General features: G+C 43.9%; 1 protein-coding gene across 2 annotated transcripts in view; it reads left to right on the plus strand.

Moving 5' to 3' along the window:
• Positions 1–1,424: 1,424 nt before the first annotated feature.
• Positions 1,425–14,976, plus strand: part of CACNA1G (calcium voltage-gated channel subunit alpha1 G) — a 268,125-nt gene continuing 254,573 nt past the window's right edge. For both annotated transcript variants that reach the window (XM_048491901.1, XM_048491902.1), the window contains exons 1-2: positions 1,425–1,531; positions 1,945–2,078. In XM_048491901.1, coding sequence (XP_048347858.1) covers positions 1,439–1,531; positions 1,945–2,078 — 227 coding nt within the window. In that variant the 5' untranslated portion in view covers positions 1,425–1,438. The remainder of the gene's footprint in view (positions 1,532–1,944; positions 2,079–14,976) is intronic.

The raw sequence follows: 14,976 nt of genomic DNA on the forward strand, positions 1-14,976 counted from the left end.
TGGTTCACCAGGTAAGACTTCACTGCTCATGTGGAAGAATGGGGCCTCAAATCCGGTTCTGCAGATTAGAGTCCATATGCTCTTAGCCCCCTCACCATGCTGGCTCTCTATTATGATCTTTCCTGATTTTAAGGTCTGCTTGTTTCAGTGACTATAGAGATGATTTTTTCCCCTGTTCACAAGTCACAGTGAACTCACCTATGATATGTGTGCAGTATTTACTTTTCTTTAGATGTGCATACTTTTCATGTTACAATTAATACATGTACAGCTCTATTAGAGATTTAAACTGCACATTTATTTATTGAAGTTAGGTGGTGGCAATAAAAATTAGGGCAGCCCTCCAAAGCCACATTCATCACGTAGAGGCATTACTAAAATTCACGTCCCTGATTAGGCCCTTCCCCCCCGTCCCCAAATTTAATGGCTAAACTTGTGGTTTCTCTGGTTTTATTGGTTGATTGATTACTGTTTTATTGATGTTCTCTACTGTTTGTTTTTCTTAGTCTGTTTTGATCAGCTGCTTTATGCATCTCTATGGGATTCATATGGCATTTATTGTTTTAACCTTGGATTTATTATTGTAATGTGCAATGTTTTAATTTTGAATCACTTTAAAGATTTGAGCGGCAAATATTTAAAATAAGCAAAACAAAATGCATAGTTTCTATTATGCTATATGATCCAGTATTAAATGTCCAAATATTCTCTTTAATAATTGAAATATGTCTTCTCTTTGGTCAATAAGACACTGCTTTACTCAGGTGAGAAAATAATTTGCTATGAAGGAGTTGGCAATAATAGAGTATTCACTGAGTTCACCTCTAGTCAAACATAGTTTAGATCAGCAGCAGCAACAAAACAGGCTAATATTTTCTTCTGCAGTCACCCAAACAGAATTTCTAAACAAAATGAGGCCTGTCCTGGAGAAACTGAAACAGTTAACATCTTCATGTTGCTTAGCAACACTGGTTGTCATTTTAAGTCTGTAATACTTAAAAGTGCTTGAAACTTCAATAAAAGGCAATCAGAAATGGTACCTGTATGAACTAGATGATAGTACAACTTGTGAATAAATACTGGGAAGAGTTTGTTATACAGTCTGAATAATAGTATGAATTATTTTCTGTGATTGTGGTAAATATGGGAATACTGCTATTTGACCTCTGGAAGTCACGCATGCTGCCAGACAGTGTGTAGAACTGTAGCCAGTATGTGGAATATTTTACTTTCCAAGAAAAAGGACATAAGGAAAACAAGCTAGATTTTTCATCTGTTTCCACCACCACCAGCACCACGCACAGACCTTCATTATTTCCCTGATGCCTAATAATGTGATGTTTTTGGAGCTAGTGGCTGTTTCTTCTGAACTTGTCTTCTGAAATGTTGGTTGTTTTCCTTGACAAATTGCCTGTGCACCTGGTTTGAAAGGGCCAGCATGCTGGTGATTCTCCTGAACTGTGTCACACTGGGCATGTTTCATCCATGTGAAGATACAGGCTGTGATTCCCCACGCTGCAAGATTCTCCAGGTACAGGCATTTTCTACTTTTGTGTTATACTGTGGAAATGTAATGCAGATCTACTCGCTAACATTCTGTTCTTAACAAGAATCTATTTATTTACAAAACTTTCTAGAAGATCCAAACAAGTATTCTTCTCCTACTCCTGGTGGAGGACTCAAAGTGGACTTTTGGCACCACACATTTTAGTGTGGTTCTCATATTTTCCCCTCCTCCCTGTCCCATTAATACAATAGTTTTGTAGCTGCTCTTCTCTTTGAAGATGGGTAACAAAGTTTACGAAGTTTATCCTGCCTACAGAATAATGTGTAAAATGATAACTTCCTTGATATCAGATCCCCCAGGTAGTAAATTATTGCTGATTCAACATCTAGATCCCAATCACTAGATACACTTTATTGTTCCATTTCTATATTTTCCAGAATTTTGATGACTTTATCTTTGCCTTCTTTGCTGTGGAAATGATAATCAAGATGATTGCACTAGGGATTTTTGGGAAGAAGTGCTACCTGGGAGACACATGGAATCGTCTGGATTTTTTCATTGTCCTAGCTGGGTAAGTTATAACTTAGTTCTCAAGAAAAAAAAATTCATCTTCCTGCTTACAGAACAATTGAGACAAAGATTATTGTGCACATATTTCCACCTCCTTAAATATGAACAGAACAAATAAAGTGGAATGAGGATGGAAAATATCTATATAGTAGTGAACATAATAAAGAACTTTGTTTTCCTATTGTGTGATGAAAGGCTTCACCCAGGGCATCTGTGTAAAATGTACAGTTTTACAAAGTGAATTTGCAGTCTGAAAATGTTCAGAGGCTAAATGCCTTGACAGGCAGTCAGAAAGTTATAGAACAACTTTTAAATAGAGAATCTCAGAGCTTTTGTGTGTGAGCACAAGGTGTAGAAAAGAGATTCTGCTATACTTTTGAGGTAGTCAGACCTCAAGGAAAGAAGTTAATAAGGTGGCTGAGAAATGTATGAGCAAGAACACAGCCCTGAATCTGCAAACGCAAGGTTATTTTTCCTCCCATTTAATGTGGCCTTATGGGGAAATGATAGGATATGTGTATCATCCATTTTATTTTCCTCTGCTCAGAAATTGTTTGCACAAGTCCTGAATCTATGTCCCTGTGTCACTGATTATATGCTGCCTTCCTGTTCCTGGCCTCAAGGCTGGTTCATGGAGAGGAAGCTTCTAGAGTACAGGGATCAATTCCTCTGGAGAAAATGGTTGCTTTGGACTCCATAGCATTTTGCCCTGCTGAGATTACTTCCCATCCCAAATCCTCCTCTCCTAGAATTGCCAAGCTCCTGGTGGTGGCTGGAGATTCCCTGAGATTACAACTGCCATTATACCCTATTGAACTCCCTTCCCACCCAACCTCTGCTTTCCTCAGGCTCCACCCCCAAAATCTCCCAAGTATTTTCCAACCTGGTGTTGGCAACTCTGCTCCCCTCACCAGACTGTATCCCCAAACCTCCAGGAATTTTCCAACTGTGAAATGTAAGCTCTGAGGAAAACATACAGCAAGGCCTACCTTTTAGCCTGGGATTAGACCTGATGTCACTGGAGGGAAAAGTTTCGCCAATAGCCACAGAAGCGAAAGGGCCTTGGGAAAGTTAACATAAGGCTGTCCCAAGGCAGGGTATTGCTCTTCTTCTAGGAGCTGGGTGGCAGGCTGCTAGCAATGAAAGAAGATCCTTTCTCAAGAAAGGTGAGTCTGCCCTGGGAGGGCTGGGTCCTGAAGTTAGGAACAAGTAAGATTGCTGCATTGGAAAGACATTATTGGTTTCTTGCCAGCTCCCTTGATTGTCTGTTTTGCCTGGGTCCTGATGCTTCGAGCCTGGTTTTACACCTGGTGAAGCCCACTAATAGAGGGGACTCAGGACTGCCAGTTCTGGATTGGGAAATTTCTGGAGATTTGGGAGTAGAGCCTGGAGAAGTCTGGATTTGAGGAAGGGAGGAACACTAGTGAGTTATAATGCCATCAAGTCCAGAGGAGGGATGGTTGGAGAGGCCACCCCACCCTTGGCAAACATGGCTACTGCTTTTCATGACACAACTAAAAGTATTTTTGTATTGCTGAAGGCTTTCATGGCCAGATTCAACTGGTTGTGGTGGGTTTTCCGGGCTGTGTGGCCGTGGTCAGGTGGACCTTGTTCCTAACGTTTCGCCTGCATCTGAGGCAAAATGTTAGGAGCAAGATCCACCAGACCACGGCCACGCAACCCGGAAAACCCACCACAACCAAAAGTATTTTTATTTTTTTAAAACTGGTGCTGTGATTAGTCTTGCATATAAAAGCCTAACTTGGCATACACTTACTAAGATACAAAGAGAAGGTGATTTGTCTGGATCTGAATTACTCTAACAAGTGAGATTTCCAAGGTTCTCCCCTACTTCCATGGTGTTTGGACTAGGAAAGCAATTTGTAATTTGTGAAAAAAATCTGTTGAAAACAGGAAGGGAAGGTCTAGACTATAAATTACCTGATAACTTGCCCATTGCTGGGGAGATGCAATGGGCCCTAGGAAAGGGTGGAACTTGGAAGAGGAAGCATTTCCGCTGCAGTGGGCTTTAGTGGGGCTGTAGGCCCTCCCTCTTGTTCCCAGCACGACACGTGCCTCTTACCTGGTTCTGGGTCTGTGGCTTGGGGGTGGAGAGGTGTGGCTTGGGATGTGCGGAGGGTGGCAAGGTGAGGCTTGGGTGGTGGATTGTGTTAAGGGGAATTGTGTGACTTTGGTTGTGGAGAGGTCAGAAAGTTGAGGGTTCTGGTGGGGGAGGTTTGGGGTGGCTGTGGGGGAGGGTGGCTAGGTGAGTATTAGGGTGGGGGAGGGTTAGAACATGTGGCCTGGTGGGAGGGGGGCAAGGTGTGGCTTGGGTGGGGGAGAGTGGCAATGTGGGTATTGGGATAGGGGGAGGGTGGAAAGGTAAGGTTTTGGATGAAGGAGGGTGAAAAAGTGAGGCTTGGGGTGGAGGGAAGGTTATTATTAATAAGGTTAAGGTGGGGGAGGGTGGAGTTCGGATTGTTGGGTGGAGGGTTGAGGGCTTTGCCAGGCCCGTGGAGCCGCTACTCTGCGGGCCCAGCGTGGGTGCTTGGGATACATGGTGCTGCTAGTCTAGCACTGCCAAGATATGTAGACGCTTCATTCCCTTTTCTGTATTCATGGAGGCAGCCTTGTGTATTCTGAGATCATCCAGGAATTCATGCGTGGGAGGAAACGTCCCTCAGCACAATCCACCATCATATCACTTCCAGATTAAAGAACAAATATTGTAAATAAAGGCCTGACATCAGCTACCACGAGCTGCCTTGCTGTCCACATGGTAAATCGGGTGTGTGGGCAGTGCCCTTGTTGTGCTCTGTAGCAGTCTCAGCTCCCGGCAGCACTTGCAGTGTTAAGTTTTGCAGACGGCAGCAACAAAAGAATGCCACAAAACCCACTTTCCTTTGTTTCCTGCCAGCCTGTGCGCTTTCCAAACTGTAAGGTTTTTTGCTCCACAGCTTTGGGCGGACTCAGCTGGCACTCTGCTCAAATATTTTTTTTCTGGCTCCAGAAATATTGGTAGTCTCAGTTTCATGCAGATTGTCCAAATGGATGAGGTTTCAGCAAGTTTGTTTAAAGCACAGAGCTGTGTTCCAAAAAGGGAATATTTTAGTCAAAATGTGCGTGATTGCCCTTTTGTTTTGAGGGAATGAGACCAAGTTTTTGCCTTTCATGAAGTGTTTTTCTTTCAGAGGCACCTGGTTTAAATTAAAGGCTCTTTCTAGCACCCAAGAATCTCCTGGCGGAGGCTCGAAATCCACATGAAAAGTTCCTGGCTCCCAGCCAATAGGGTTAAGTTTCCTTAACACATAAAGAGCTTGGAGGCCTTATCCTCACCTTCCTATTCATACAGAGTGCCCAGAGTCTATTAGGGTTCCCCTACTCCCACACCCCCTCCCATGTAATTAACTGGAATTTCCTGGAATCTACTGGAGGATTCTAGAAATAAACCACAACTTCAGCATTTTCCCAGGTTAGGAAGTCAGCGGCAAAAGCTCTTCCGAGCTACCAGAAGGAACCATGCTGGCTGTTATCAAAGGTGTTGTGTGCTTGTACTACTACTAATAGCTCTAAGCATTTGTATCACCCTTTACAGTGTAGAAAGCTTTTGACATAATTATAGCAGAAATCCTCATACAACCCTGCAAAGGAGGCTGGTGTTATTTTTGCCATATTGCAGATTGTGAGAATGACTTGCCTAAGACTACTTAGTGAGCTCATAACGTAGAGCCTGATTAGCCAAGACATTTACCATGTGTATTCATAACGGGCCTCCCTGAAGCAAGTTCATACCCTTCCCTTCCTAATGCAACTTTGCAAGGGAGGGAGACCAGAGAGACCCTTGGTTTCCTGACCCTGATTGGAGCACACATGCTGCAAAGTGCCCCCCCCCCCCGGATTCAGCGGCATTCGGGGATCGGGGGAAGGGTGGTATATAAAATAAAAAATAGTTTAAAGGAAGTTTGAACTCCCTTTAAATGATCCTTGAATGCCGCCGAATCCCGTGTGTGTGTGTATGTGTATGTGTGTGTATGTGTATGTGTGTGTGTGTGTTGGATTCCTTAGTTTGTTTTCTTCTTTCTTTAAACATTGTTTAAAGGGAGTGCAAGTGGCTAGCTGCTTGAACTCCCTTTAAACTATATTTAAAGACAGAAAATGTTTTAATAAAATACATAAAACTGATTTCTCAGTCATCTGCTATGCTGCTCTAGCTATTGGCCCCAGTGCCTCCAGTGCATAGCCTGTGCTAGAAACCTAAAAAGATTTTTTGTTTTGCTTAAAGTATGTTTATGATTAACTATTTGAAAACTCCATGTTCTCTGCTTGGAATATTTAAAAACTATTCAGTTTCCCAGCAAATTCCAGTTGAATTTTTCTCTAAAAGGTCCCCAAAAAGTATAAGTGTACATATTTTCCTCCCAATATTACCCGGTGACACTAATCCTATTATAGAGCAGATGACTGTCATATCCAAGCTGAAGATGCTGAGATCCTGACAAGAACATGGATAGAACCTAGACAGGATTAGTTTTACTACTGTAACTCTGCTGATGAACTCTGAGGAACGCCACTTTTCTACAGAAGTGTGCTGTAGGGTTGCAAACCTCCAGGTGAGATGTGGGGATCCCCCGGATTTACAGCTCATCTTCAGACTACAAACATCAGTTTCCCTGGAGAAAATGGACTCTGGCATTGTACTCACTGAAGTCCCTGTCTTCCCCAGGCTCCATCCCCAAACCACCTCATGTTGCCCAGCCTGGAGCTCACGACTCTTGCTGATAATCATGGGGAACCTGGCAAACACTTGTGTGTGGTTGTAACCTCAGCTTGTGGGTTCTGTGGGGCAGAACCTGGGAGGAGTTTGCAACAACTAACTTTTAAACAAAATGGTTTACTTTTAACATATGACGCTTATCAAACATTAACATTTAACTTCAACACTCCAAGGTCCTGTTGAAGTTTCATTCCAAGACCTTCCAATTACAGTCTGATAATGCCAAGTCCATTCTTCCTGCCGGTGGTTGGCTCATGGAGACTCCAGAGGCATGGTGAACTGGATTCAAGATGATGAAGGTCCCCAAAAGAACTCTCACCAATTACATACACCAAAACCCTGAAGCAATAAATTCTAACATTTACAATATAGCAAAAATAAACAACTCCCTTCCCACTAGTTCCCAACAACATTGCAGTTACCTTAAACAAGGTGTTCAGGGCTTATAAAAATCAATCAAGGTCCCAGTCTGGTAGCCTTGCTTCCTGCAACCTCATGAGTTCTGCAGCCTTCTGCTTCTTTTCACCCTTTGTGGGTCATCCCATTTTTACATAGGGGTTACACGGTCATGAAGCAAAGCCCCTAGGACCAAGCCCCTAAGGACCAAGTGCCACATTAAAGTTGTTAACTATCTGACACACTCAAAGAAACCTGGTTTCCATTTTATGTACATCAAGAGTGATGAGCTGCAGCCCTTGAGCTCTGAAACTGAATACTGATGAAGCCATGATACTCTTGTTCCCATTCTTACTGTAAAACTCCCCTAAAAGGCAACTCTTCCCCCACCCCAAATGAGATTGGTTAGAAGACCATGCTAAATTCCTCTGAATTGACTGGCATTGGCCAAGTTCTGAGGCTAGAGGGATGTGCGAGTGTGCAGCAGAGAGTAGAAGGAGACTTACAGCTGTTCTGGTCAACTTTATAGTTTGGAACCTATCACAGCCTTTTCTCTCTCCAAATAGGGCATATCGAGTCAGATATATACTCAGATATGTGCAACAGAGACTTCAGTAGATCCTGAATATGTACAGTTGTGCTACAAAGCTACATATACTCTCAGGCACCGGTTGCCCTCGAAGAGCTCGATTGCATCATGCTAACTGTGAGAATGCATATTCAGATCTCAGACATGCCCTGGAGTAACTCTGAAAAATGTGGAGCATGTTTGCATGTGCGTGTCTCTGTCTTTCTCTGGCGTCTGAGTTGCACTGCCCTTTTTCTCACTAGTACACGCAGAGTCGCATGCAAAGAAGGCAGCATGTAATTCTGAACATGTGCTCAGCTGGCTGAGTTGAAACCTAGCCTAGGTTTCCCTCCTAGGCTTTCACTTGGCCTGTTTAGCGCACTTCTAATAACATCTGTAGTGTCTTGGTCTTGCCAGACTTTTGGGGTCCATTAAGACTGTGCTAGAAAACTCCTAACATATCTTTCAAAGGTCAGCCTAAACAAAATCTGCCTTGGGGTTATCCCCAGTTAGTGCTTGGGAATGATCTTTGCCTGCAGTATAAAAGCATGTGCAATTGGCCTGCCACTGTAGACAGTCTTCTGGGAAGGCTTGAGAGAGCACAATGTTGGTTTGGGTTTCTTGGATCTCTCATGTATTATAAGTCAATCCAGGAATTCCCTTCCTTGAGCTAGGCCTGTAGGTTTCACAGAAAGGTGATAGTCAGTCATTTTCAGAGACAAACTGGTCCAAAACAGCAGTGTTTTATTTACAAAAGGAGAAGAAAAGAAGTTTGGAGTTATAAGCCGCTTTTCTCAACCAAAAGAAATCTCAAAGCAGCTTGCAAACTTCTCCCTTTCTCTCCCCACAACAGAGACCTTATGAGGTAAGTGGGGCTGAGGGAGTTCTGAGAGAACTGTGACTAGCCTAAGGTCACCCAGCAGGCTTCATGTGCAGGAGTGGGAAAACAAATCCAGCTCAGCAGATAAGAGTCCACCACTTATATGGATGAGTAGAGAATCAAACCCGGTTGTCCAGATTAGAGTCTACCACTACACTACACTGGCTCAACTCTTACAGCCATCAACTTTAGCTATCATGCAGGAAGTGAGAACTAAAACAAGAGCTCCACCCAATAGGGCCAAACTAAATGACACAGATAATAAGGGAAGAGCAGACTGTATATATATATATACAGACTGTATATATATATTTTCAGTAAAATTTATGGTTGTGAGAAATTGAACATGGCTTTTCCTGCTTCAAGTCCAGCATTCTTACCATTTTACACCAGCTTTTAAATGAACAAGATCACATGTTAAGATTATATTTATTTACAATCTTGTTTGCCATATATGGACAATTAAATACAGGTAACAAAGTGTAAACAAATGTAAAGCCCCGAATGTAGCATTCGAATCAAAGCTAAAAATATGGCAGATGCTAATCCCCACCCTTTGAATTGGCTGAGGCCCAGCCACCAAAAACCCACTCTATATTAAAGTCTTGCAATGTTTTCAGAAGTGCTTTGGCTTTTGTGGGTCCACAGGGAAAACTTGTCTTCGGATTGAAACTGAACATTCAGTGTTTTCTAGGCTAGCCCAGCATACCCAAGACATATTAATTGGAGGCCTGTCTATGCAGCTATTTGGAAGGTGTTGTGGCTGGAAACATGCTTGAAAATTACTCAGGGTGAGCCCCAGATTTTGGGGTACAAAGTCTTAATTAAACCTGGCTTGAGGATCATATATTGCCTCTATAAAAGGTTGCTTCTTGAGCGAGCAACACAGCCCACTTAATCACACACATCCCTTCCTGGGCAAAGTCTTCCATTCTTTGGGCACAAGGCTGTGCCAGCCATCTGTTCCGAATGTATTGCAACTTTGCTGGTAGACTCTTGCCTGGTCCATTTTGGCATTTGCAACGGGATCTTCCTTTGCTTAGGAGTGTTTGAACTGTTCCCAACTGGGCCTTGTCAAAGCCAATCTAGCTGACAAAGCGCCATATTTTAAATATGAAGTGAAATAGCCTCTTTCCTTCTGCCACTCCCCAAGCTCATTGGGTGTCTCCTTTATTTCACAGCTGAGGGCATGTCTCTTTGCACTTTTGGGCCCGTACCTCCCCTTTATTACATCAAATAGTTTACTTCTTTTTCTGTTCTGGTTCCCCTGGTACCACATAACAGATGAAATATCTGCAAAGTCAACTGATGTGTTGATGGCTAACAAAACTCTCTCTTGCCAGTCAGAAGCCTCTCATTTTTGCTGTGTGAGGGTCTTGTTCATCTCATCAGTAAATATCTCCATATGAAGGCAAAGCAGTGGTGTTTGAGGACTTCCAATCCTGAAATGTTGCCAAATACTAACGTGGACGTTATGGAGAGGATTTTCGGAGAATGACAGGACAGGAGAACTATTTCAGCAAGCTGAAGAAATATCCAAGCTGCCCCAGCTGATCCAGGCTGGCAAAGCTCCTGTCAGCATGTACCAGGAATTGAATTCAAGACTATTTTCACACATGAGGCTTAAAACATTTGTTGTGGTCTATAATGTGAATGTAAAACCAGCATTAGCCCAGAATTCTTATTTGCATTACAAATGCCTTTCTTGTCCATCTTTAGAATGTTCCGATGTTCATCTTGATGGCATAAGGGAGGCTCAAAATTGATTAAGCCTCGTGTATGAAAATGTTCCAAAGCTGCTTCCTGATTTTAAAGTCCTTTCAGGGCTATGTCAGTGCTGTTTACTTTTCCCAAAGCTTAACCAGTACTAACTGCCATCTGCAGCAATAGTCTCCTGTTAACAGGAGGTCAACCTGCACATTCTGAAAAAGATAAATCTATTGCAGCCCAATCCAGAGTGGCTGGTGACCAGGGAAGGCTGCTACCATGCTGCCGAGCTGTCTCTTAATGGGCTTCCCAGTGATGCGGCAACGCAAAAAATAAAAAAACCCAGCCACTGAAAAACTTCCATAAGGGAAAATAGGTGTATGCCACATTTTTATGGCATAAGTCCAAGGCTGGTGAGGTGGTGTTTCGAGGCTGGAAGCCCAATGGAAGCGGACTAATATCAGCTGGACCCCTGGGAATGCCTCTGTCCTGCCTCTGCTGCACTGACAGGCCCAGCTACAGCGCAACAGCATTGATGGAGTGTCTAGTGCCACATTTAGGCATCCTGGAGCATCGTGGTACCAGCATTTTTACCCCTCCACTTGGGTAAGTGCCCCAGAGAGGGCAAATCCACCATAGCAAGCCCGCACCACATCCATGAGTCAATCCGCTTTCCCTTTCTAGATTGGGCCATTAGCGTTTAACAGCAACACAAAGAAAACTAACCAATTAATCCAGTGGTGGGATCCAAAAATTTTAATAACAGGTTCCGATGGTGGTGGGATTCAAACAGTGGCGGCGCCGCACACACGCACCTCCAGTCCCTATTGGGCAGGGAGGTTGCTTTAGTAACCCCTTCTTGGCACTCAGAAAAAAATAGTAACCACTTCTAGAGAAGTGGTGAGAACTGGTTGGATCCCACCTCTGAATTAATCCCACAAATAGAGATCCGGGTTCTTCTGCAGTCTGTTGACAATTGCAGCCATATTGATTCCTAGGCCTTAGCTATCGTAAAGGGAACTGTTTAATATATGGCATCCATTGTATGAAAAATGTTTTCCAAAATGATTTCTTTAACCAATTTAAGTACTGCAGCTCGATAATCACATGGCACCCAGTATTTTTTTTAATAATATGCTTCTTAAAGCTGCACCACAGATTTGGAATATCACAGGGAAAAAAGGCCTCCAAAGAGTCAGGGTGTAGGTGGGGAAACAGAGTTGTCAACTCCAGGTTAGGAAATTGCTGGTGAAGCCTGAGCAGAGGAGGGTTTGGTGGTGGTGGAGTTATAAAGCCACAGAGTGCGCTCACCAAAGCAGCCATTTTCTCCGGGGAAACTGATCTCTGTCATCTGGAGGTCTCATGTAATTCTGGGAAATCTCCAGGATCCACCTGGAGGTTGTCAGCCTTCAGGAAACAAGCTTGAATGTTTTTCCTGTTGATGGTACTGGTGGTTTTAACATCCTCCTTTCAAATGGAAAACAAATCTGAAGGAAAGAGACCAGCCAGGTCCTTCTGATGCTTCCTGATGCACTAGTTGTCATGGATTGAAAAGATTTCAGTGTAGTTAGGCAAAGCCACCTCTTTTTCACAAAACTGTTTTAAGATTAAGTGATAATCTATATATATATAAATCTATCAGTGCCTTTTTCTGCTGACAGGTAATCTCCCAAACTACTGGACCGATTGCTTTGAAATTTTCACACAACGTCGCATTCGCGTGCAGCCAGGTTTCCATACTGTTTCCACACCTCCTGTTGTGTGCATGTCATAACTGTGCCAGTTATTGTGTACATGCCACACCTGTGACAGTTGGAACCACAGTTCTGTTCCGCAACAGCACCATCTGCTGGCCGTCAAAGCAACACCCTCTGATACAAGGGAAACAACCATGCCTTTCTTGAAAACTGCTGCCATCTGGAGTGAAAAAGATGGGACCTGCCATCTGTACATGGCCCACCCACCTTAGTGGAGGAAGGGGAAGATGAGGGAGGGTCCGGTTTGCTGGACCAAACGCTCTGAAATTTGAACACAACGTAGCTCATGCCTCCCAGCGTGTTTTAAGCTAGGTAATTCGCCTGCAAGGAAAGGGAGTGAAAGAGACAGGGTCCGCCACCTGGACATGGCCCACCCATCCTAGCAGAGGAAGGGGAACGTTAGGGAGGGACGGGGCAGGGTGCCATGCAAGGGAACGGGAGAGAGGGAGGGGAGTGAGGGGCCCCTTGCCCCTCCCCTCCCTTGTAAACATTGTGCAATGACACATGTTCGAACCGTTCGCTTCCCCTTTTCTTTCCTTTCCATTTCACCAGACTGAGCCACAGCAACGCATGGCCGGGCCCGCTAGTGTGTGATAATAATTGATGGTGTGATGGATTCCCTGCCTATTCAAGTTCCCCTGCAAAGCCACACTTTACAATGTCTTACCACTGAATTTTCAAAGCTTCATGTTGGCATGGTGAAAAATTTACACAAAATTCAGGAACAGTAAAACGCATTCATTATGCTCTTCCCCTCCCCTTTCTCTTCTGTCTTCTGCTCTGTTTGAGGAAGGGATGTGAGAAGCACCGCCAAACAACATATGTAGTCAGGATGTAGACACATTATGTGCACTGGCAGGAAGCTGTTCAAGAACTATGCAGTTTCCATGGGGAGGCAATGTACAAAGCAAGAAATATGCTGAGAAGTGCAAGCTGTTTTTTTCCCCTATTTATTTATTCGTTTCGAATATTTCTTCACTACCTCTTCAGACTTCTGTTCGAGGTGGCTTAACAGTATTTCCAAAATGAAAAACCACAGTATTAAAACACAAGCGTCATAAAAACAATCCATAAAACAGAAGGAGACTATTAAAAAGTTGATAAAATAAAACACCTACCGAAGTTAAAAGTCTGGTGCTAGGTAAATCCCAAAGGGGAAGGGTGTTCCGGAGGTGAGGTGCCTCCACAGAAAATGCCCTGTTACAAGTCGCCACCAGCCTCACATCTGAAGGCAGGAGCCCAGAGAACAGGGCTTGAGAGGCAGATCTGAACTGGTGGGCTGGATGGTATAGGAGGAGATGGTCCTTCAGGTATCCTGGCCTCAAATCATTCAGGATGTTAAGATTTTGAATTGTGCCTAGAAACAGATGGGCAGTAGGGTTGGTCAATACTAAAAAAATTCGGTAAAATTCAGATTTGGGTATTTTGGGGCATAAAATGATTTGTATGCCCGAATCCGAATCATAGCCGATTCGGATATGCCCGAAAATTCGGGTAAATCCGAAAAATTCGGGTCCGTTTTATTATTTTTTTGAATTTTTTGGTGTTTTTACACGTTTTGGCCTGCAGGGGGTGCAATTTTAAAGCTAGCAGCACTAAACTTTCGGGATATCATCTGGAGACTGTCCTGATGATTCTCCCCAAGTTTGGTGCAGTTTGGTTCAGGGGGGGGGGCAAAGTTATTGACCAGCCCTCAAAGGGAGTGCCCATCCCCATTGTTTCCAATGGGAGGCTAACAGGAAATGGGGGCTACACTTTTAGGTCCATGCTTTGAACCCCCTGAACTTCACCAAACTCTGGCTGTGGAATTATCATAGGGACAATGCCGATATAATACCCTGGGGAATTCTGGTGACAGTAGCTCTAAAACTGCACCCTCACTTAGTCACCCAAACAATTTCCCCAGATTCACCTGTGCTCTGTAATTGGCTGGCTGGCTCCATTGCAGCCAATGGGGAAATTTCTGTGTGGGAGGGCTGTGGAGTGCACATTTCTCATGAAGTAAACCCACAAAACTTTCCAGGGTGGTGTCTTCAGGAGAGAGTCTCTTCTTGGGCTTATCCAGGTTTGAGTGACCCGTTGCTTCAAGGGGTTCAATGTTATGGGTAGGGTCCATCTCCCGCTGCCCCATAAGCCAAAGTTCCTCAAACCTGGATGGTGTCATCAAAGACTTTCTCACTGAAGATACCTAGTGAACATTTTGTGGCTGCTTGATAAATGTGCACCCCACAGCCCTCACCAGAAATTCCCCATTTGACAGCAATGCAGAAGAAGTCACTGCAGAAAAAAGAATCTTGGGCAAATTTTGGGGGGGGTGCCTACAGGCCGCATTTTTAGACATATCAGCACCAAAATATCAGGGGTATCATCAGGAGACTGTCCTGATGTACCCCTAAGCTTAATTGCAGTTTGGTTTAGGGGGGCCAAAGTTATGGACCCTCAAATGTAAGTACAGCCAACCACCATCTCCTTAGCTCTCATTGGAAACAATGGGGGGGATGAGAGCCCCTTTGAGGGGTCCATAGCTTTGCCCCCTGAACCAAACTGTACCAAGCTTGGGGGGTGTCATCAGGACAGTCTCCAGATGATACCCATAAAGGTAGTGCCACTAGCTAAAAATTCGGTTTTCATGTTTCACCGCTCCTGCACATGAAGCCTTAACAGGAGTGAGTGGCGGTGAAACATGCAAACCAGCATTTTTTTAAAGCTAGTGACCTAAACTTTCAGGGGCCCATCGTCCGAGGAGACTGTCCTGATGATACCCCAAAAGACTAATTCTTGCAGTTTACAGTTAAGGGGAGCCAAAGTTATGGACTA

This window comes from Sphaerodactylus townsendi, linkage group LG03, assembly GCF_021028975.2.
Source record: "Sphaerodactylus townsendi isolate TG3544 linkage group LG03, MPM_Stown_v2.3, whole genome shotgun sequence".
Classification (NCBI taxonomy): Eukaryota; Metazoa; Chordata; class Lepidosauria; order Squamata; family Sphaerodactylidae; genus Sphaerodactylus; species Sphaerodactylus townsendi.